Source organism: Pseudoliparis swirei, chromosome 9, assembly GCF_029220125.1.
Source record: "Pseudoliparis swirei isolate HS2019 ecotype Mariana Trench chromosome 9, NWPU_hadal_v1, whole genome shotgun sequence".
Lineage (NCBI taxonomy): Eukaryota > Metazoa > Chordata > Actinopteri > Perciformes > Liparidae > Pseudoliparis > Pseudoliparis swirei.
This window is the reverse complement of record NC_079396.1, coordinates 13,832,359-13,853,624: the sequence shown is the minus strand read 5'-3', so window position 1 is coordinate 13,853,624 and position 21,266 is coordinate 13,832,359. Positions and strand designations below refer to the sequence as shown.

The window sequence follows — 21,266 nt, the reverse complement described above, 5'->3', positions numbered from 1 at the left end:
ACTTTTATCTCCTAACTTCCTCTCTCCGCCGCCGTCTCATTTCAGGCCAGTCTGGTTGTCATTACTCTGGGGGGCACTCAATGTGTTGCTATGCATGTGTCTATGTCTGAAACGATGAGGGGGAGAATGGGAAAGAGAGGAAAAGAGAGCAGAGTGGGAGAGAAACCAATCCCAGACTGTCCAACTACCTCTGTCTCACACATGGGAGAAACAGTGACAGGAAATTCCTTTTCGCAGCAGCTTCAGGGTGAAATGATAAAGGAATAAAGAAATGCAAACCAGAAATCCATTACCTTATCATTCCATAGAAGTCGCCGTCTCCCTTTTATTCCCTCATGCTAAAAAGACAGAATATAGTCAATTCAGCCACTGGCACTGCCATTCCTCAAGTGTCAAGGGATATTTACTGAAGTCCATACAAACAACACTTAATTGCCATTGAATCCAATATGGCAGATAGAGCATGGAGTTATGGAGTTTGGATCATCTAACGCTGCTCTCATAAATTCAGTTGGTGTTGACATGAGAGTTCTGCTAAATCTGCGGTCTAACTATAATGGAGGTGCAAATCATTCGGTTCACCCAGAGTTCTGACAGTTCATATGTGTGCATCAGCATGCATATCTTTGATTGTGCGTCAGAACCATTATTCCGACATGTAAGTGGCCTTTTTTTTTTTTTTTTAAACACATGCATGTGTTTATGTGCATGTGTTTGTATTTTTAAAGGCTATCTGCCAAGTAACAGGGACACAACGTCCCACATGGTTTAGCAACTCCCTTCCTTGGTTATGGACTCCGGACAGATGATCCCCTCAGATACTCACACACCAATGACTGGTATAAACACCCCCACTCTCTGCTCTCTAGATGCTTCTCTCCAGTAATAAAAGTCATACTTTAAAGAAACAATATCCTGCAGCCATAAAAAGTCCTTCTCTCAGCATGAAGTGGCCATAAAAAAAGTCTCTCACCTCCCAAATCTGTAGTGTGTAGGACTTGACCCCCACACACACACATTTACAGAGCAGCAGACACACACACATTCAAACACCCTTCAGCATCCGTGCAAGACTAAAGCAAGTCCATCTCTCACTTTGACATGTACGACATGTGGGAAGAATCTAAAGAGTGCTCGGACTGATGAAATGGACAAAGGCAAGCACAAATGACAAAATCTCAGTCATGGTTTCATAGAAAGAGTGACACACATCACATCACAGTTATATTCATGAAAAACCTGACCACTAGCGACCACTCTCATGAAGAAATGTCTATTGTTACAATGGTGTAAATAAATCAGAATCATAAGGTATTCATCTGGAAGGACAGAATGTCTCCACAACTTTACCATCTTGATTTAAACAGTTATACACACTTTGATAAGTGGATGAGCTCTCTGTCCAGATATTTCAGTTCTTGTAGGAAAACACCAAAAACACCGTCCTTTATCTTGTCATCTTCTATTAGTAAAACCCTTGTCTAGAAAGATTTTGTGACGGACCCCGACATGAGTATCTTTGCTCCGTCTGAGTTACAGTGCAGAAGATACTATTGGAGTAAGTATGTGAGAGATCTTTTGAGGAGCAGTTAAAGGTAATAAATTGGGATTAGACTTTGTTGTCTAACCGCACTGGTTCACCATCCTGAGCCACTCTGCAATAGCACAAGTCTGTCAGAAACTAGAAAAAAGACAGTCTCCAACACAAAATTAATATTAATAATAACACATTTACAAATATACATTCAAATACACAACTACTGTACAATAAGAAGAGTCAGCATGTCGATATAGAAATGGCTCGTCTTTGTTTTGTGGGATAGAATAAATGGGTTATAGGCAGTTTTCATGGCTGAGAGGGCAACGTCTAAACAGACCATGGCAAGACAAATGACATGAGTCACCTCTTCAATCTCTGACTTGGCATTTTGAGAATAACAGCGGCTACAAGGAGAAAATAGATCCCAGATGATGGACCAGAAAGAAAGAGCTGGGGTGATAAACAGATTTTCTGGGAGAGTTACACAAGGAGCAAAACAAATGCTTAAACAAAAGGAGTGGGCGAAAGGGACAGGCTCGCCATCTTGAGTCCTGGATGAGTAAAGGCAGCTGAGACTGTGAGAACTGGACTTTACTTGCACACATTGACCCACTCTGTGAGACGACACTCCTCACACAGCACGTAGCAACACCAGTGGAACCTGCAATTGCAGCGTTCGCTGCGTGTCTGTTTGAGGATGTTGTGTCCACGGCCGCAGCACAGTGAGCCGCAGCTGTCTGTGCTGGAGCTGGTTTTGTTACAGATGCGTCCTTGTGTCCCCGGAGAGTCGACGGAAGCATCGCGCTCACAGAAATCAGGAGACTTCTCAAAGAACACCAGCTCTCTGGACATGGTTCGACGGCGGCCTCCGTTAAGTCCACCTGCGCTCCTGCTGGCGCCGTTTCCTGTCCGAGGGTTGAAAACCCCATTGTTCCTGTTCTGTGAGTTGACAAAGATGGCAGACAAGAACTTGTCCTTGAGTAGAGAACCCACGAGCCGGAACTCTGGAGACACATGCCAGCAGGTCTTAAACTGACAGCTCCCGGATGTGCCATGACATTTGCACTTCCTCTTCATGTTGTCATTCACTATCTGTGTCGAGAAAGGTAAACGATGGAACAAATGAGAAATGCAACAATCAGCCTGAGAGTCATGTGTGCCAGCGGAGAGTAACTCTGGGCACATCACTCACCTGCCGGCCCACCCGGTTGTTATGAATCCTCATGCGAGCGTGAATGTCTCTTGGAGACCCGCGGGAGTCGAGCCAGTCCCTGGAAAACTGGTCCCCAAAACGGACGTCATGACTGCAGCCCCCCCACTCCCACGTCTCCTGCATGGAGCTCAGCTCATCTGCTAAAGGCTTGAGAAGGGCGGAGGGGTGGGTGGAGCGCAGGTTAGCGGGGAGGTCACCATGGTGACCGTTGAGCTCTGAGGGAAATGACCGTGTCATGCCGTGGCCTACTCCACCCTTCTGCAGGGTCTGCAGCTGCAGCTGTGTGAGTTTCAGCCGGATCTTGTCATCGTCCTGGCGACGCTTGGCCTCACAGCCACACCCCCGCAGCTTCCCCATGCTGCAGGCCGAGGCCACAGAGTGGGCCACACCCGCTGCCAACAAGGCCAAAGAGAAGGCACTCTCGCGAAAACCTGGGAGCAGGAGAGACACACTCAAAGAGTTGAAACCGACAAACAGCGTAGCTCTAAAATAGTCCTGCGTCTGTGCGCAGAACTCTCATACCTGCCCCTATACCCATCCCAGAAACCCAGGTCCCCGTTTTGACCACTATTAGCTTGCCTCAGGCTCTCACCCCTGTTGAGGATGGTGTTGTGGTGGGGAAGCTTGCCAAGGCCCTCGAGTGAGGAGCAGTTCCAGCGCTGATCCCGGAGCTGGTGCTGGCATTCGTGGATGGCCACCTGGATGCCCTGCAGAGCGGAGGCCGTCACATCGGGGCTTCGCACACACATCCGCATTTGACGTTTGCTGAGACCTGCCAGCCTCAGGCACACTGAGTTAGGGGTTAGCACTGGATCTCCTGCCACCCTCAGGCTGAGGATATCATTACACAGCACCCTGCAGAGAGAGAGAAAGAGAGGGAGAGAGAGAGAGAGTTGTTAGGTGCCAGGGGGTCATCAAAGCTGGTCACGAGTTCATCATTCAAATGCAAATGGAAAGATGCTTTCGATAATAATTGATTTTACTTCACAAAATCTGAAAAATACTAAACCAGACTTTAAATGGATATACTAGGGAATTAATCTCATCTCTCTATTTGTTGAATACACAGCAATAAAATGTGTTAATCAATTGCATAAGCAGTTACAGAGTTTATACAGATGCTGCTTGGAGCAGGAAAAACATAATTCTAAACAGACCATCCATCTGTTAAGTCCTAAAAGCAGAGTTACTTGCAGTTACACCATCTTATGGAGAAATAATAACATTGGGATATATATGCAATTCTTAATGGCATAGTTCAGATTTGGCTACACAATTATTAAACATTGATTCTAATGTTTCAATATATTATACAAAATCAGCATGTAAAATCGGAGACACATGTTTCTATTTTTTACTAAATATATTCAATATTCGTTTAAATCATTTAGTCATAAACAGTAACTTCCCTCAACGCGTGCCGAATTCCATGTATCAAGAACCCGCGTGTAACATCAAGTCTCCTGGTGCTCTCAAGTGCACTCACGTTAATGCAGGTGACATAAGTGCTGCTGCCAAAATCAGGAATTGGTCCCAACGGAGTTTGTTTGATAGCTCCATTTTGTTAAGCGTCTTACGCGACGTGACATTAAAACACTAGTAATAAAATCCTGTATTGGATAAGAATATCAAAAAGAAGAGGAGTGGAGTATTATCGATGCACCGCCAAACGACCGAGGAGTGAAGACGGAGAACAGAGGAGCTTGGGGGCGAGAGTAAACGGGAGGGGGAGAGAAAGAGGGGAGGGGAGGAGATGCCTCCACAGGCGGCTGTTTGCTAAATATTGGCCAACATGAAAGTTGAATCACTAGTTGATCATTTTATTGTGTGATCATTTGTCCGAGCTGAAGTGACCAAACTTTTACGCACAAGCACCACTTTGCAAGCCGTGCGCACAATGGTTTAGGTAGATAATCTAAAACACTGGATGCTCTAAAAATAATAATTGATAGGATATAGAAATATGCATGTATTTATACTAAGCTTTCTTTTAGCGGGACGGTACATTATGTCGTATCATATTCCATTTTTTGAGAGAAAGAACAAAGAAACGCTCGGTAAAATGAAATATGGAAAGTCAAAGTGGATTTTGTTCATAAAGGGGTGAGTTAAATGATGAATGGGGGAGGGGAGAGCTGCTGGTTCCACTGTACGACAGAGAGGCAGCAGCAGGCAGGCGGCTCCGCGAACAGACCTTCCAACAATACTGTTTTTAGTCATGTGGGCCCCCTTCCTCCCCACTCCATCAGAGCGGCTGTTTCTCATTGTTGTGTTTGAAACCACTTCACTTTGTCCCCAAAGTCAGTCTTTATTCAAGAGTATAACATTATATATATATATATATATATTTATATATATATATATATATATATATATAAATTACGAAAGTGACAGGTCAGATTTGTTGTGCTTTTGTGATTATTTACGTTTTGGCGTCACATGCTCCGACAAATGTCCCATGGCAAATAACACTTGTGAAGCGTCATAGAAAGTAGGGCCTTAGTGGCTTTTAAATACACCTTATGCATATTTAAAAATATGCAAAACAACATCTCAATTATCAATTAAAATGGGTGTTTCATGCTCAGTAATGACAAGCCAATGAAACCAGATCCTCAGGCCTTCTGTTGGGACTTGGTTACTGATGTGGCAGCTCGGCATCGAATCGATGATTAGCATAATACTGAATCAACAGGTCAATCACTCGTAGGGGGAGACTGCTATTATGTCTCGTAAAAATGTGTTCTAGACCAGACCTTAAACAATGATAAACACTGCAGTTGGACTCAAGAAAAAGCATGCGGGCTACTTTCATAAAATTAAGTTAAAACCCCCCTCGAACACGGTTCGTATAGTGACACCAATTCATCTAATCTCCTTCCATTCCCTAAGCTGCAGCAATGAAAAGTGCATTAGCATTCTGCCTTAGCGTGTATATCTAAGTGGCTTAAAAAGTGATTTGAAGTTGATTTGTATATAAAAGGCCCCCTTTATCCGGATTGCAGCTCTAATCTGCTCGGTGTCGCATGACTGCTCCAGGAAACTCGTTTGAGCACCTTCATATAAGGCTAGAGTATAAACGTAGGATGGCTGTGATTAAATCCTTTTTACAAAAGCCCACTTCCTTTTACTGTCATCTGAGCGAGAGAGAGAGAGGGGGGGGGGGGGGGGGGGCGGTGGAGGGGAGGGAGATTATTGAAGGTACCGCGTTAGTCTAATTTGGAACATGCAAATTAGCAGATACATGTCACATAATGAAACATTCATCCATGAACCAGCATAGGGGAGTTTGAGGATATCCAAAGCCGGCATGCTCTTCTAGTCTGGGGCTAGATGGAGATGCCGCAAAGTGGCTCAAGCTCTGATCACTATGCGCATCGAGGGAGGTCTGCAGGCCAGATGTTTGGAACGGGTATTATTCTTACGCGTCCCCCTCTTTTCCTGGTTCATCATACATCAAACTTTTGATTAGAGAATGTATTTCAACTCTTCCGTGATCGAATAAAAAGAAGAAATTTAACCTAGAAGGCAGTGCGAGTTATATGTCAACTAAGAGCTTTATTGCATGCAAGTTTCGTTGTGCGTGTGCACGCGCGCTTGCGCTAAAAAGAATGTGGATAGTAACTAGTTATGGTTATTTGGGAGTGATATACAATAGTATCTAACTATGTCAAGACACCCTCTTAAATAAAAAGTGATTAATGTTTTATAATATAAAATAACCGTGTATTGGATTACTGTAAAAAGGAAACGAACTGTACAGAAATGTCCAGTCACTTCACTACACATGTTGAGAGCGCATCTGGAGAGAGGAGGAGGAGATGCGGTTAGGGAGTCGGCTAATCCAACCACCGGGTAAAAAGGGCAGTTTTAGATGGCTCATATTCCGCTGTAACTGTATTGCACCGTGACACCAGCTCTGAGCAGCGCCGGAGCACCACATCGGGCGCACCCACAGCATCTGTACCAACACATCACTGCTCCAGAGGCTCTTCCACTCACTGCAAGACTGGATGTGGAAGCGAGCGCGCGGTGGGAAAATACTCTCCGCCGCACACATTTACAGGGAATCGATTCTGTGATGACCGTGAGATTCCACAAGTAATGTGCGCAACTCTGTGGATTGCCCTATTTTTTTCTTTTCCTTTCTCTTTTCTGCCCAGTTGTGTTTCCTTATTCATTGTGCGCCCTATGAAGAGCATTAACTATCCCTCCCTCCAATCCTATTGAAAAGGCTCCGAAAAAAAACAGAGGGAGATGAGAGCAGCAAATCCCTTTTTTATTCCCCTCGTAGCGCTCAATAAGAGAAGAATGTGTTGCCTATCAGTCACCGAGGGGATCAAGTCTTCGGGACTGTCCCACGCGTTCAATGCGCCGTGCAGAGCATCACTGAGAGAGACAGAGTGAAGAGGACTGCAGCAGCAGCAGCATCCTGTCTGGACACTTCACATCATTTAGCAACCTGTCTCCACTCAACATCCATTTAAGTCAATTAGGGCTGCCCGCTTCTTTCACCTTTCAAGTCCTCTCACCGGACTGTGGTGTGCGGTGAGTATACACCTTAAAGCAAGTTGATATTAATCCAGTATAGGACATAATGATACAATATATTATTGATGTCTTATTTTTCTCGCTTTGCGGTTTGTTGTATTTTGATTTGTAGATAGAAATGTCAATATGTGTGTGGGTTGTTGAGATGAATACCTGTCAAAGGTATTGAGAACGAGGCTATAACTTTGCCTGAGCAAAATCCATTTGACATGTTCCTCCTCACATTTGACTTGAAGAAACGATGAGGAGTCTGGCGCTGCTGCTGGGGGTGAAAGCCGCCTGCATCCTGCTGGTGTCTTCGCTCTCAGGCACAGGGGCGGTCAACAACAGCGGCCGGTGGTGGTGAGTTCACAGATAGAGACACACTCGCTCAGTTATCAGCGTCCTGCCACTGGAAGCTTTCTATGCCGGTTTGAGCGGGGAACCTCCTGTACGGGGTTTTATTGGGCGGCCACATTCCATGCTGCATGCTCGAAATAATGGGTTTTGGCACCGTTAACAACTTCTGTTCAAACTTTTTTTTTAAATGCATGATATTATAGCTTGTGGGGTTGTTTTTTAAAATGTATGGTCGGTTCAGTAGAATTAGGTTGTATATCTATTTAACAATGCAATACATACATTTCTAAAGGCCTAATTACAGGGTTATCTTATATTTGCGGTAGATTTAATTCACTCTCTCTTTTACGCTGCTCCCTGTCATTTGGACATTGTGGTCGGAACAGCAGACAAATGTTTCAGTCCAATGAGGGATACATTAAATACAGATTTATTTATTGCCTGACAAGTATCCCAAATTAAGTTATATATCGTGTCGATCTAATTATAAACTACATTATCAAATCTGCATCCTAAAACTACAGCAGCCAATTACCACACTATTTTGTTCAAGATAGTTTCGCATCTGTCCAGCATATTTTCTTGCTTTTGTTTCAAAGTATGTAAACTGTGGTCTGGGTTTGTTGGAGTAATGATTTAACGAAAGCTCTTTCGTTGTTGTCGTTTCTGCGGCGTCCTTAGATTACTGTATCTGCGCAAAATGTCCGGCGTTTTAAATATTTAAAATGTCAGCTGCAATCCAAGAAAACATCGAGGAGAGGAAAAAAATGCACTGCGGAGAAGCTGGAATGAAGAAAACATCCAAAGGGATGACATTATTGTTCATGTTCCCAGGCCTCACCACACAGCCGTCTGGGGCAGCCCTAACAGGCCGAGACGCGCCCGTTTTTCCGAATGATAATAAGAGACACAGACATTAAGCATCACTAAGCAAAAACACGTTGACAGAGAAATCTCACAGATATTGCCATCAGACAAAGTGGAATATTATAAAGCAGGCAGAGTACTCAAACACTAAAATGTTCTAACCCTGACCACCAAATTCTGAAATTGGTATTCAACTGGAGAAGCGCAGGTGCCTTATTTAGACACACATACAAACAAAATACATATTTAATGATATCATGTACTAAAGGGACAACATCAATTGAGTTATTTATAGAGTTATTGATATTCTGAAAACGAAGTACTAAAAGTGTAAACTACTTATCTTCAGCTTTTGGTTTATGACATGGAAAGATGATAATGTTTCAAAGGACAACTCAGATGCAAACCTGTGAGGGAGGATTGCTGAGCTATATGACAGTGTAACATATTGAATATTTAGCAGGTTGTTTTTCAAGTTTTATGAAACTTAGATGTCATATGGTTCAGATCCAAATGATTTATGAATGATATTTTCCAAACTAGAAACCTGCGTTCAGACTCAGAGACTCATTGTCTTGAAACAGTTTGTTATGCCGTAGTTTTACTTCATGAAAACAGTAATTGTATTTTTAATTCTTTTAAACACCCATAAGATGCTAAGACACTGCAGTGTAAGAGTTTAGAAGGTACCAGAAGCTGTACGAGCAATAAAGCTCCTTGACTCTTATTGGCTTTGTCCTTTTGTTGTGCCAGGGGTATTGTCAACGTGGCCTCCTCATCCAACGTCCTCACCAATTCCAAGAACGTGCAGTTGGTCCTGGACCCGAGCCTGGCCTTACTAAGTCGTCGCCAGCGCCGGCTGATTCGGCAGAATCCTGGCATCTTGCACGCCATCGCTGCTGGGCTGCACACTGCCATAAAGGAGTGCAAGTGGCAGTTCCGCAACCGCCGCTGGAACTGCCCGACCACCCAGAGCCCAACAGTTTTTGGAAAAATTGTCAATCGTGGTGAGCCTCTCTTGCCTTTCATATCAGGCATTATTTGTACAATTTTGGCCAGGATGTAATGGAACCTCTTGTCTCCATTCAATAGGCTTGGTCTTGAAATCTATTTCTTATTTTGGCCAAAAGAATGGCATTAAGTCAAAGAAGGCTGGAATTGGTTCTCATGGGAAGTTTTGATGTTGTTTCCTTAGGTTGCAGAGAGACTGCATTTTTATTTGCCATTACCAGCGCAGGGGTGACCCACGCTGTGGCTCGCTCCTGCTCCGAAGGGGCCATTGAGTCGTGCACATGCGATTACCGCCGCAGAGGTCCTGGAGGACCAGACTGGCACTGGGGGGGCTGCAGTGACAACGTAGACTTTGCCCGGATGTTCAGCCGTGAGTTTGTGGACTCCAGCGAAAAAGGCAGAGATCTGCGCTACCTCACCAACATACACAATAATGAAGCTGGCAGAATGGTGAGGATTTGATATTCAAACATGCCCTGATTGTCTGTTTTTAGCAGAATTCCAAAAACCTTCAAATGTATTTGTGATTTCCACTTGGTAAGATTTCATCAGTATCCTTTGGGCTTTCTATCTGCAGACTGTGTCATCAGAGATGCGTCAGGAGTGTAAGTGCCATGGCATGTCCGGCTCCTGCACCGTGCGCACCTGTTGGATGCGCCTGCCCAGCTTCCGCACGGTGGGAGACTTCCTCAAGGACCGGTTTGATGGTGCATCCAGAGTTGTTTATGCCAACAAAGGAAGCAACCGTGCTTCTCACCGAGCCGATCCCCGACACTTGGAGCCTGAAAACCCGGCCCACAAACCCCCCTCTGCCATGGACCTGGTCTATTTTGAGAAATCACCAAACTTCTGCTCCTACAATGGCAAAACTGGCACTTTGGGAACTTCTGGGAGAACATGCAACAGCTCTTCTCCAGGCCTGGACGGATGTGAGCTGCTTTGCTGTGGACGTGGGTTTAAGACCCGGACTGAGAGTGTGACTGAACGTTGCCACTGCACCTTCCACTGGTGCTGTCATGTCAGTTGCTTGAACTGCACCAGTACACGGACGTTACACCAGTGTCTATGATAACAGGTGGACACCAATGGAATATCAATACATATGTGTTTGCTAATTGGCTGAGAAAGCCACAAGAACAGATAGAATCTAGAAAAAGAGGGAGATGGAGAAAAGCACAAATATATGAACAGGGTATGCAGCAACTATATGTGCTTGCAACTTTTCTTTGATGCTTAACAGCATTAAGAGAGTATTTAAACACACCAGCCATCAATGTAGAGGGGAAATGATCCACATCCCTCAAGTGTTTACACTGTGGAAACACACAATTAGAAGTGAAGGGATGAAATGATGTGGTGATGAATCGATTGCTGTAACCAGTTAGAGCTTTTTTCTCCCCCACTGAAGGCAGAGACTGGGCACAATGTTTCACAGATGTTTCTGTGGCTCTCATAAACTGGTGAAGACCTTTAACAAGAGGGAAGTTATTTTAAAAATTCAAAAAAAAATCACTGTTTGGTTTTGTTTTGCTGAAAGGTCGGATTCTCTCACATGAAACGGTGTAAAGTTTATCTCTAGGGATGGGCTGTCTTTTCCCAACTCGTGTACTTAGGCCCTGGATGCAACCCAACCACTTAGAATTTCTTCACCATATTGTGTATTTAATTTAAGCTGAATCCACCTCAATCCTGATTTGCCACTATGATTTACCACAGGATGATCCTGATGTTACATCACTGGGATGGTGCTCGCCAAGCAAAATAGAAACTACCTGAACACATCTTACTGAGGCAATGTAATTTGAATGCCTCATCAATACACTGAATATAATGACATCACTTGATCAGTGGGGTCAATATAAAAAAAAGATGAAATGTGACCTGCAGAATCTCACCATGCTCTCAAAATGAAAACTAATGCCAGTCTGAGATGACATTAAATAAAAAAAGACTAAACATTCCTGTTACTACATGAGTGTTGTATTAAACTGGTCCAGGTGTAACGTATAGCTTATACAGTGTGTTTTACTTCAGGATAGGCTGTAAAAAGCAGATAGACATTTTTTTTTGACGAAAACAGCCTTTGCTGTCAGAGATCATTCTGTATTTCAGCTATGAGAACCAAAATAATGTAAATATTAAAATATATGAATATATTTATAATGATGTAATATGTAAGTTTTCTGACTGATGTATGCACCTGACAGTGGCTGGAGAATATGCTATCATTAGTGTCAAGTCAGGAGATGTTTAGATCGTATGCTTTTTTCTATTTTGGGGTAGTGTATAGAAACATTATCATGTCTTTGCTTGTTTCCTGTTAAACATTTATGTTCATGCACTGAATATTTACCTTTTTTATTTGTGTAAATACAAAATATTTATTTCTAAGGATTTTTATACTGTTATAGTGAGATGTAAAAGAAGACTTTTTTTTAGAATGTAATCAAAAGATTTAGACTCTAGTTGGTTCTGTATTGTATGATAGAACAATAAAGTCTATATTTTCAATTAAGTTGCCCTCCTGAATGTGTCAAAAGATGCTATTATGTCTGTTGTAGTCTGTGTTTGAGATAGTTTTGACAACCAACCAAGTGAACATATAAGCCTGTCCCTGGGTGTCCTTTGCTTAATCCTATTACCACCACCAAAGCAGCCTCTTTCTCTGGCTCACAAAACATCCCCGCATCTGTGCTCCCAACCACAAGAGACGGCCCGTGCTTATCCAGCCACATACCTTATTTTATACAGTATACGACTTTACTGCATTTAATGTTTAGCTTTATTTGCGAAAGGGACATCATTTGTCTATATCTATATGTTGGAAAGAAATAGAGAAATAGACTGAAAAAAACTAAAAACATAGAGTCTCCCCCACCCCCTGGCAACCTGAGTAACCACAACCCTAACCACTGACTAATGGGAATTTGGAAAGCTTAACTTTCTACTTAGCTCACAGGAGCCGCTGCGGTCTTCCAGCACAGTGAGGACACCAACACGCACCCAAAGAGCCAAAGGTCCTAAATACAGAGCAGCAACGTTGTCGATGTAAGAGCAGACAGGGTGACCTAGTACGACAGGTACTAGGTCACCCTTTCAGAATAATAGTCTTGATGTTACGAGGTAAAAATTAGGCATTACACAGGACAAGAAGTTAAGTAATTCATTAATAAATTGAGATTGCTAGCCCTTTCTCAAAGAAAGTAGAAAGTTGATGTCTGTATACCTAGATTAAGAAGCAAATGATGTGGTCACATAAGGCCTACCTAAGACAAGAACTCAAAATGTATATTGATCACATGGTAACACATGTGACTGGTTCAAAACATAATATTCTGTCTTGAATGACAGGCTAACACTGGACAGGTGAACACGTGATTTGGATTAAAGTGACAAATGTAGAAGAAGTCAGGAGAAAGCAAAAGCTCACAAATGTGAATACGATAAAATCCTGCCTTGAGAGAGAATTGATAGGCGATCATGGACACACAGAGAGAAACAAAAGAAAGAGAAAGTGGCAGACAGTTTTAAAAAAAGAAGAGGGAAGGCAGAGTTCAAATCCCAGGCGTGAGAGTGAGGTGGGAGAGTTGGTGGAGAGAGTGAGTGGAGGGGGTGCTGCCTGTGGGAGTGCTGAGGAGTCAGTGATAATTAGCTCAATTAGTGACAAAGGCAGTGTAATAAATACCGACTTAGTGTCTGGGTCCCTGCTGGCCTCTCCCTGCACAGCCTGCGATGTAGCCCTGGCCTGACGGACAATTCATTAAACTGACAAAATACCCCACCGTCCAGGCGTGACGCAGCGAGTTAGCCCCCTACAGGCCCAGCTCATTGTTCTAATTGTCTGGGCTGGAGTCACTTTGTGGCCGCCTCCTCCTTCACCCACCCCGCCTTCACACTCTGCCTTCAGAAAGCCCATGGAGTTAATGCCCCTACCTTACTCTCTAAGTAGGTGATCGGCAGGTTGGAGAGAAAAAAGCAGTAAGAGTTCCTTGGGGTGGGGCAGTTGGCGGGGGAGGCAGTGGGATTAGCGAATGGAGGTTGCCTGGGAGTGCTGGGAGCAGCACCGATCGGAATGTAGGAGAGATGAGTCCAGAAGCTCGGATGCAGGACAAAGCGAGAGTTAATAAGGAAAGATTGAAGGGGCTGGCGACAATGGGCCGCCACCCGAGTCGAGATGAAATTGCTTCCGAGGATTATTGGGAGAGGGTGTGAGCGTTGTAGGCTTTTTGTGTGAGTGTGTGTTTGGTTGGGCATTTTGTGTGTTCAGGGGCAGGGGGAGTGCTGGATTGATGGCTGCCCCTCCGGTTGGGGAGCAGGGGACCAGGGGAGGCTAACCGGCTGTTCCCACAGTCTGTTCTGCTGCAGCCACCTTTGACACAAGGAGCTGCCAGGCGGCGAGCAGGCAGCCATGGTGAGAAGGGCACAAACAAAAACAACAGCTCAACAACACAAAAGTCACTGTCTCTGGAAGGCTTGTGGAGAGGCGCAGGCTGGAGGTTAGGGCGCGAGGAGGGGGAAAAGGGAAGGAGAGCAGTAAAGTGTGATAGGAAGGATAAAGATTCTACACAAAGTCCAGTCAGTTACTGTAGTGCCAATATTTTAATATCATAACTCACTGACATCCAGTCAAGGCTTGTATCAAATTGTTAGTGCAAATGTATTCCTACTTTATTTTCTAAACTGTCGTGTCAAACAATAAAATGCTCCTGGGGCATACTAATTGTCACATGGTCAATTTCCTTTTGAGATAAATCTTTTTCCCATTTTATTAGCAAAAAGCTTTATGATGCCGTCTTTATAGGACTCTTAACTTCAGGAGCAGCAGAACAGGGGTACAGGGTTAAGTAACTTGATACAGCCACCCTCCTTGCATTTGACCTGAGAGGGAGTGCTACTTTAAAATACAGCGTCCATGATTCAAGCTTGAGAAAGGAAACAGTTTTCACTGACAATAATCAGGTCAATCACCACAGAACATGCAGAGGAGATGATACAGCATAATGGCAGCGCAGCAGCTTCATATTAAAATTCCTGCTAAATTGTGGAAAAATGTTTGCCCGTTGGGTGGAGTTGGCTTTAATACGCAGGGCGTATGATATGGAATTTAGATCTGGGTTTGGATCACCGCACTGAATGATAGGCTGCTCACTGTGGTTGCAATAGACAATGTGGCATGGATTGAATCTGGCACTCAACCCTGATTTGATTTCCGTGCTGCCTCAACATTCATTGTAATCCCAACATTCAACTGTGGTCAGGTTCCAATTAATTAAGGCATTGCTATGATGGAAACACCTTCATTTGTTAGGTGACCACAGGGCTACTCTACCACCAGATATGTATTTACAGCCTCATCACACACATATCTCATACATAATTATAATCAACTAAACTCACTTAATGTTATAGAAATTTACAGAGTGGATTAACAGCGGTCAACACAATGGGTCACATTTACTCATATTCAATTCAGGTTTCCAGGATTTTTTTTGGGATTGTGCGAATGTGTGAGTGTTTGTGTGATTTTGTGTGCATACTCAAGCCAGTGTGTGTGGGTGTGTGGATGGCAGCTGGGAGGCAGACACGGTCCAGGAGAATCGTCCCCTAGCAACTGACCTTTTCGGCAGATGGCAGTTCCAGAGTAACAGCCACCCAGCATCACAATGGCCGTGGCCTCCTCACATCTCCATCACTTCATCATCTACCGGCCTGCCACAACCTGTCACACACGGGAGAGAGGTCCAAATGTGAGGGTCTGCCCTTAACTGTTCCCATGTTCTCGGGGTATGACGCCATTCCGAGGGGATGAGAGCAGGATGGATTTAGGAGGGACACAGCGGACACTCACTGCTGTCCGCAAACCTCCAGACACTCTCAAACCACTGTTTTCCGTTGTTGGGTTTTCTGCACAAAGTGAATCAGGGTGGGAATGTGGACAGACTACTCGACCATGGTGGGCAATCAGTATGACGTCTGTGGTCAGAGCTGGAGTTAAGGTGGGAGGGATATAACTCTGCGGTGGTTGTGCGTTTGTGATATGCAAGCGCTTCTCGCGTGTTCAACAATGCTGTGAAGAAGGGCCTCCTGTGCATCAGTGAACCTGCATGGGGTGATAATGTATGTTGAGTAATCCACTGTAACACCCTGTTCTGTTTCTCCTGTGTTCCGTGTCTCCTGTGTCTCCTCTGTGTCTTCTGTCTTAATTGTTTAATTCCCTGCACCTGCCCTCAGCCACTCTTGTCTCGTTACTGTCTGATGTCGAATACCTGTTTCCCCCCCTATATATTGTGTCAGTCTTTCCCTTGTCTCCTGTCGGATTGTCGTCTATAGTTCGGTGTCCTTTTCCCGTCGTCCTGTCCGTGTTCCTGGTTCTGCCTGTTGACCCTGCCTGCCCTGAACCTGGATTCTCTGTCTGCCCCTTTTGGACCTTGTATTTTTGTAAACTGTTTTGCCTCGTTAAAGAGTGTTTTTTTTGTTATTCATATTGCGTCCAGCCTGTCTCTCTGCGCCTGAGTCTCACCCCGTCACAAGAACCTGACATCCACACTCCCCACCCTCTACACATACACAGCATGACCTTTTGGTTGTCTTTGCTTGATGGCCTTTTTCTCTGTTGGCCCATTTGTTGTTGCTAATAAATACTTTCTAAACCTGCTGATGCAATGCCATGCAACATCACCTCTAAATACCTAAAAGTGGTCTTCAGTCTGTTGCACACACTGAATGGTCTGCTTTAAGTACGGTTTGGCCAAGACATTGGAAGGAAAAGGCGGTAGTTGCGCAACAAGAAAAGGTTAAAATCCCCAAATCCCGTATCTGTGAATGGTCAACCTGGGAGGACCAGACAAGAGACAACACACAGATAAAGTGATATGTCAAAATCGGTTCCACGGGAATTAAGTGTTTTAGGTGGAGGACTGTGCGTCAGAGTGCGACTTTAGACCACTGTATATTCTGGGGGAGATCATGTGCTAGCAAACACTGTTATTCCTCCTGTAAACAGAGCTGTAATGACAGGGAGAGACATTGGGCAAGGGCAACCTACAGTAGAATATGTTTACAGACATCTGACAATGTATGGGTACAGCACGGCAACATTTCAGCTCTGAGCTCCACATGAAATATACGCACAAACTGTGGTGGAATCTACGTGACACAACATGGGCCCGCGCATCATTTCACCTGTCAGCACGGATGAAGCCTGCATTTATTCAAATCAAACCGACTAGCCAGTGATAAATGACAGACATGTGTGTCTATATTGAATGTTAACACTTTGGGGTCACTATGTCAAAATGTGTGATGTATTCCGACAGTGGCGTGTTCCCGTTTTACTTGCCTAGACGTGAGATAATCTGACAGCAAGGCAGGAGAACTGTATCTGCACTTAAAGTAATAAAGATTTCTCTGTTTTACTATCGGTTGGCCCACCATGACATCATCTGGAGAGCCATCTTTGAGTCAGTAAACAGTGCTGAGAAATGTCTGAAGGCATGGGGCCATTATCTCTAGTACTGTTGGAAACAAAGGGAGAAATGCTCAGTTCTTGGTTTTAATTACAAGCTGTGTTTTACAGCGACAGTGGGCGAGTGCTCAGCCCTGACACGGCAGTAGAGGAATGTTTATTTGTTGCAGTTTAGGAGCGGAGTGGCTTGCAGGAACTATGACACATTCCTTTGTCGCTGCCTATCCTGCTCGCAGACCGACTGTAGCACTCACACTGGCGCCTCATGTGTTGGTTCATGGCTGCACAGACACACGCAACTATTCCCTCCTAACTCATCCTGCACACATCCACAAAATGTGGCATCTTAGTAATCTGTAAGCATGCCCAAACCACATGCTCATTCGTGGCGACTCATTTTGACATAACTTCCTCGCCCTAATGGTTCCCTTGTGTGTCACAGTGAATGTGTGTGCAGTTTGTACAGCAGTGATGAATTATTGACACCTTACTTCAGCATGATGGTGAACCCTGCCCACAAAGTGTGCAAGCGTGCATGTGCTGATATTTGTGTATGTGCTGACTTGAATGTCTGCTGCACACACCTTTCCATATTTCCCTCTGCAGTCCAACCCATTATCCTCAGCATCTGGCAGCCACAGCCTGTAAAGAAGACGTTTCTCTTGGCAACTTTCTTCTCAAAGGCACACACAGAGGACAGCCAACCACAGGAGCCACACATCCTCCAATCTACATGCATACTGGGAACTGTATGTATAACAGAACCGCCCCAATCTCCCTCTCTCTCTCTCTTAAAACACACACAACTTATTTCTCCATGTCGCACTCACACACGATACTGTTCCCACCCGCCCTTGTCTCTCTGCAATATACTCACCCAAGCTTTGAGGGCTAATCGCTTCCAGAGCCAGAGCTGTCCTACAAACTGTGCCAGCAGGCTCTCAGTAAACTTTGCACCCTACAAAGTTCCTTCTGGCCCCTGTATGTATAAATGCTGCTGTATCAACACTACAAATTAATAAATAATAAAGTATCTAGCCATCCATCCATCTATCTATCTATCTATCTATCTATCTATCGATCTATCTAAATGAATATTATGGGAGTGCAATACATTAGCTGGGTGAGCTACACTACAGAAGTATGATTTGATGTACAAATGTGTTTAATTTAGTGACAATACATGTTGCATTTGGTTGACAGGAAGTGTCCAAATTGTGAGTTGAATTGTGAAAATGACTCTGTAACTGTCGTCATTTGGGGCGCTACAACAATCCTTTCATTGCAGAGGTGATCACTGAAAGATGAATTGCACCCTGAGTTCACCTAAATGTGTCCTTGGTTGACACTAAGCTGAAATAAATAAATAAACACATTCTTTCTATAATTGAAATGACACAAGTGGATTAATTAATAGCACATGCATATTGTAGAACATTCATGGTGCAGCTGCTGAGCAGCTTGTCTGAACTTCAGGCATGTTGGGAGGCATATTTGTTTTCCTGGCCTGCCAGTCATCAACTTGTTTGTCATCAGGATCATCTAAAAGACAAATGGATGTATTAGCTTGATAGAATAATTGTTAAGATGTTGTTAGGCTGCCAGCTACACATTTATCTAGCAGCCGGAAGATGTCCTCTGAAAATCTTCTAGGATATTAAATGTGTTGGATTTCGGTTTGATTCGCTTTTTGGAAAATAGATGAACGAGATGGCTTTTCAAGAACTGTGAGGACTGGGGATGCAAATCAAGTGAATTTCACACTGTTTTGCCCACACATTGGTCCAGGTATAACGTGTGCTAGTGTTTTCCTTAAAGATCTCCTTCCTTATTTATTGTGGACTTCTGTCTTCTATGTTTTCATTTTAAAGGGTGTGTAGCATCTGAAATGCTTCCCTGAGACCCTGGAGAAGGAATGATAAGGATAGGAGATGTGTTTACTATTCTATCAGTTTATCTGAGGAAAGGACGCTCCATTCAAACACACCTCAGTAAGTCATGGTGCTGGGATTTAACCCACACCTTTGAGACAACAATACTCTCTAATGAGCCAATAGTCCTTACGCCTAGGAGAATTGTTGTCAATCGTTTCAAAATGACAACATTAAAGATATGATTGCTAAACACAATCTACATATCGGTCTGAAATTCTGTTTCCTAAACCACAGTAGACTCCCAAACAACCTGCACGTGTAAGGTGAGGAAACAATCAGCAAGAGCAGCCCTGAGTAAGGCTCAACACACTTGAGACTACTGAACACTCCGCAGCATGTGTCGCCCTCACAGTGATGGTCAGCGAAGCGCGGACTTGTAAATGATCAACAGCTGCCATCTAGTGGAATAAACTTCCAAGTGCAAACTTTAAGTCGGCCTATTCACACTAAACAAATGAATGAGCAATGACAGCCCCCTGTCACTTAGTTACACAGAGTGTGTTTAACATAAGCTACAAAGAAAGATGAGTTGCGAACGTCGAAAAAATTTAAAACAGTCATTACATTCGAGGGCAGGCAGGCAAACAAGGTATTAAATTTCATAATGTACTTGATGGGGCAGGTATGATGCCTCACGTCATACCTGTTGTGGATGCACTGTTCTGCTTTTTGTTTGTTTGTTTGTCAACCATGAACCCAAAGAACAGAAGAATAAAAGTGGGAAAAATGGTTTCTAATTTAACCAGACCACAATCGCTTCCTTGACCTTTTTTGGTTTGTTGCCTCAACCTAAGGAGATTTCCGACAGAAAGCCCTGAAGACAAATTTCTCTCATGACAGAGATGAAGAAGAAGAGGAGGAGGAGGAGGAAAACAAGTAAAGTTAAGTCCTTTTTACGAAATGTTAAACTGTGTTGATCTAGTTTCATGGTCAACAATGTGCAGAGTGTTTAGTGTAAGTTCATGTTTTTCAAACTAACTTACACAACAACAACAACAACAAAGACGAGGCCAAGGTGCATCATGTCCAGACTCTGAAACAGCTGCGTCCGCTGAGTTTAGTGTCCGAAAACCAATCAACAGTTCGTCACGAGGGGCAAGGTGGATGCTGCTGTGTGACATCACTGAGGCTGTGAGTTGCTGCCTGTCACTCGATGGCAGACCTCAGTGGAAGATAGATGACAGACCACCTGACCTACCATGTGTTGGTTGTGGAACATCCCTTCAGAAAAGACCCTTGATGTCACACAGTCACAGTGCATCAACGTAATTCACTCTTTTGTTTCATGTAACCTGTATGAATGGTCATAATTGAAGATTTTAAAAACATTTCAAATGTAAAATTCTCACCTATACTTTATTCCTTAAATTAAAGCTCACATAGTGTTTATACCACTACCACTTTCTTTTTTTATATATTTCTTTGATAAGTATCTTTAGAGCAGCCTGTCACAGGAGTATTATGGTGGACCCAAGAGCACAACTCAGGAGACCGAACTGGAAACAATGATCTTCTACTCTGAGTAATGGCAGGAACAAAACAGGCAGGAACAGCTGGATACAATTTGTAACTCTGAGGGCTTGGTCAGGAAAAACACAAAACAACTTGGCAAAGGACAAGAGCAAGTGAGGGGACCTAAGTAGACAGGGACTAATGAGGGAATGGGCAACAGGTGAGACGGGCATGAGGACCAGGTGAAGGGAATGAGGGATTGACGAGGGAGTGATCAGAGGCAGGTGAGAGAACAGGTGAAGGGAGTTGGTCTGACGAGATGGGAAGCAGGATCTGGAATGATATGAGAATTAGTGAAACAGGCCGACAGGATGAAAACAACTAATAAAAGGAACGTGTGGAGCTAAACTGTTACACAACCACTTGTTTCAAATGACAGTATTCTGAGATTGACCTTTTCGGGCTATACGATCAACAATTATTTCCATAATGTATCATCAAGCTATAATTTCTTTAATTTAACAATTAATTGAATAGTGAAACATGCCCATCATACTTTTCAAAAGCCGACGGTACACCGTCAGAATGTTTGGTTTGACAAGCATCCCACAACGCAAGATATATATTCCATTAACAATGATAGAAACACAGAATAGCAGCACTGCCGGTCTCAAACAAGCAGAAATAAATGCTTTAAAAACAAATAACTTTATGCTTGGAAAACAGATATTGTGTATTCGTGAGTAGTGTGTTGTAAGTTGTGCGAAACATGCAAAAGCAACAAAATAAAAGTATCTATCAGAGGACAATGCCTTCTCAAAGCTTCCTGTGGAAGTCAGGTCTGTAAATCTTTGAACCTATAAATTCACAACTAATATAATTTTCTCTGAATTG

At 43.7% G+C, this 21,266-nt stretch overlaps 2 protein-coding genes across 2 annotated transcripts; one reads left to right on the top strand and one right to left on the bottom strand.

Annotated features, from left to right (window-relative positions):
• Positions 1-1,698: 1,698 nt before the first annotated feature.
• On the bottom strand, positions 1,699-4,438 carry wnt10b (wingless-type MMTV integration site family, member 10b). Its single transcript, XM_056423392.1, has 4 exons — positions 4,240-4,438; positions 3,346-3,608; positions 2,733-3,184; positions 1,699-2,632 (listed from the first exon to the last, which is right to left on the bottom strand). The coding sequence occupies exons 1-4, from the start codon at positions 4,311-4,313 to the stop codon at positions 2,132-2,134; spliced, it is 1,290 nt and encodes a 429-aa protein (XP_056279367.1). The 5' UTR covers positions 4,314-4,438; the 3' UTR covers positions 1,699-2,131.
• Positions 4,439-5,971: 1,533 nt separating this feature from the next.
• Positions 5,972-12,030, top strand: wnt1 (wingless-type MMTV integration site family, member 1). The gene is made up of 5 exons (XM_056423393.1): positions 5,972-7,301; positions 7,541-7,646; positions 9,264-9,517; positions 9,706-9,971; positions 10,099-12,030. The coding sequence occupies exons 2-5, from the start codon at positions 7,546-7,548 to the stop codon at positions 10,588-10,590; spliced, it is 1,113 nt and encodes a 370-aa protein (XP_056279368.1). The 5' UTR covers positions 5,972-7,301; positions 7,541-7,545; the 3' UTR covers positions 10,591-12,030.
• Positions 12,031-21,266: the final 9,236 nt, after the last annotated feature.

Bases quoted from the DNA above. Each gene is read 5' to 3' on its own strand.
- wnt10b (XM_056423392.1), bottom strand. From the start codon at position 4,313: ATGGAGCTATCAAACAAACTCCGTTGGGACCAATTCCTGATTTTGGCA. The intron at 3,609-4,239 runs GTGAGTGCACTT...CTCTCTCTGCAG, and splicing joins CTTATGTCACCTGCATTAAC to GGTGCTGTGTAATGATATCC. The intron at 2,633-2,732 runs GTGAGTGATGTG...TTCTCGACACAG, and splicing joins ACAACCGGGTGGGCCGGCAG to ATAGTGAATGACAACATGAA.
- wnt1 (XM_056423393.1), top strand. From the start codon at position 7,546: ATGAGGAGTCTGGCGCTGCTGCTGGGGGTGAAAGCCGCCTGCATCCTG. The intron at 7,647-9,263 runs GTGAGTTCACAG...TTGTTGTGCCAG, and splicing joins AACAACAGCGGCCGGTGGTG to GGGTATTGTCAACGTGGCCT. The intron at 9,972-10,098 runs GTGAGGATTTGA...TTCTATCTGCAG, and splicing joins ATAATGAAGCTGGCAGAATG to ACTGTGTCATCAGAGATGCG.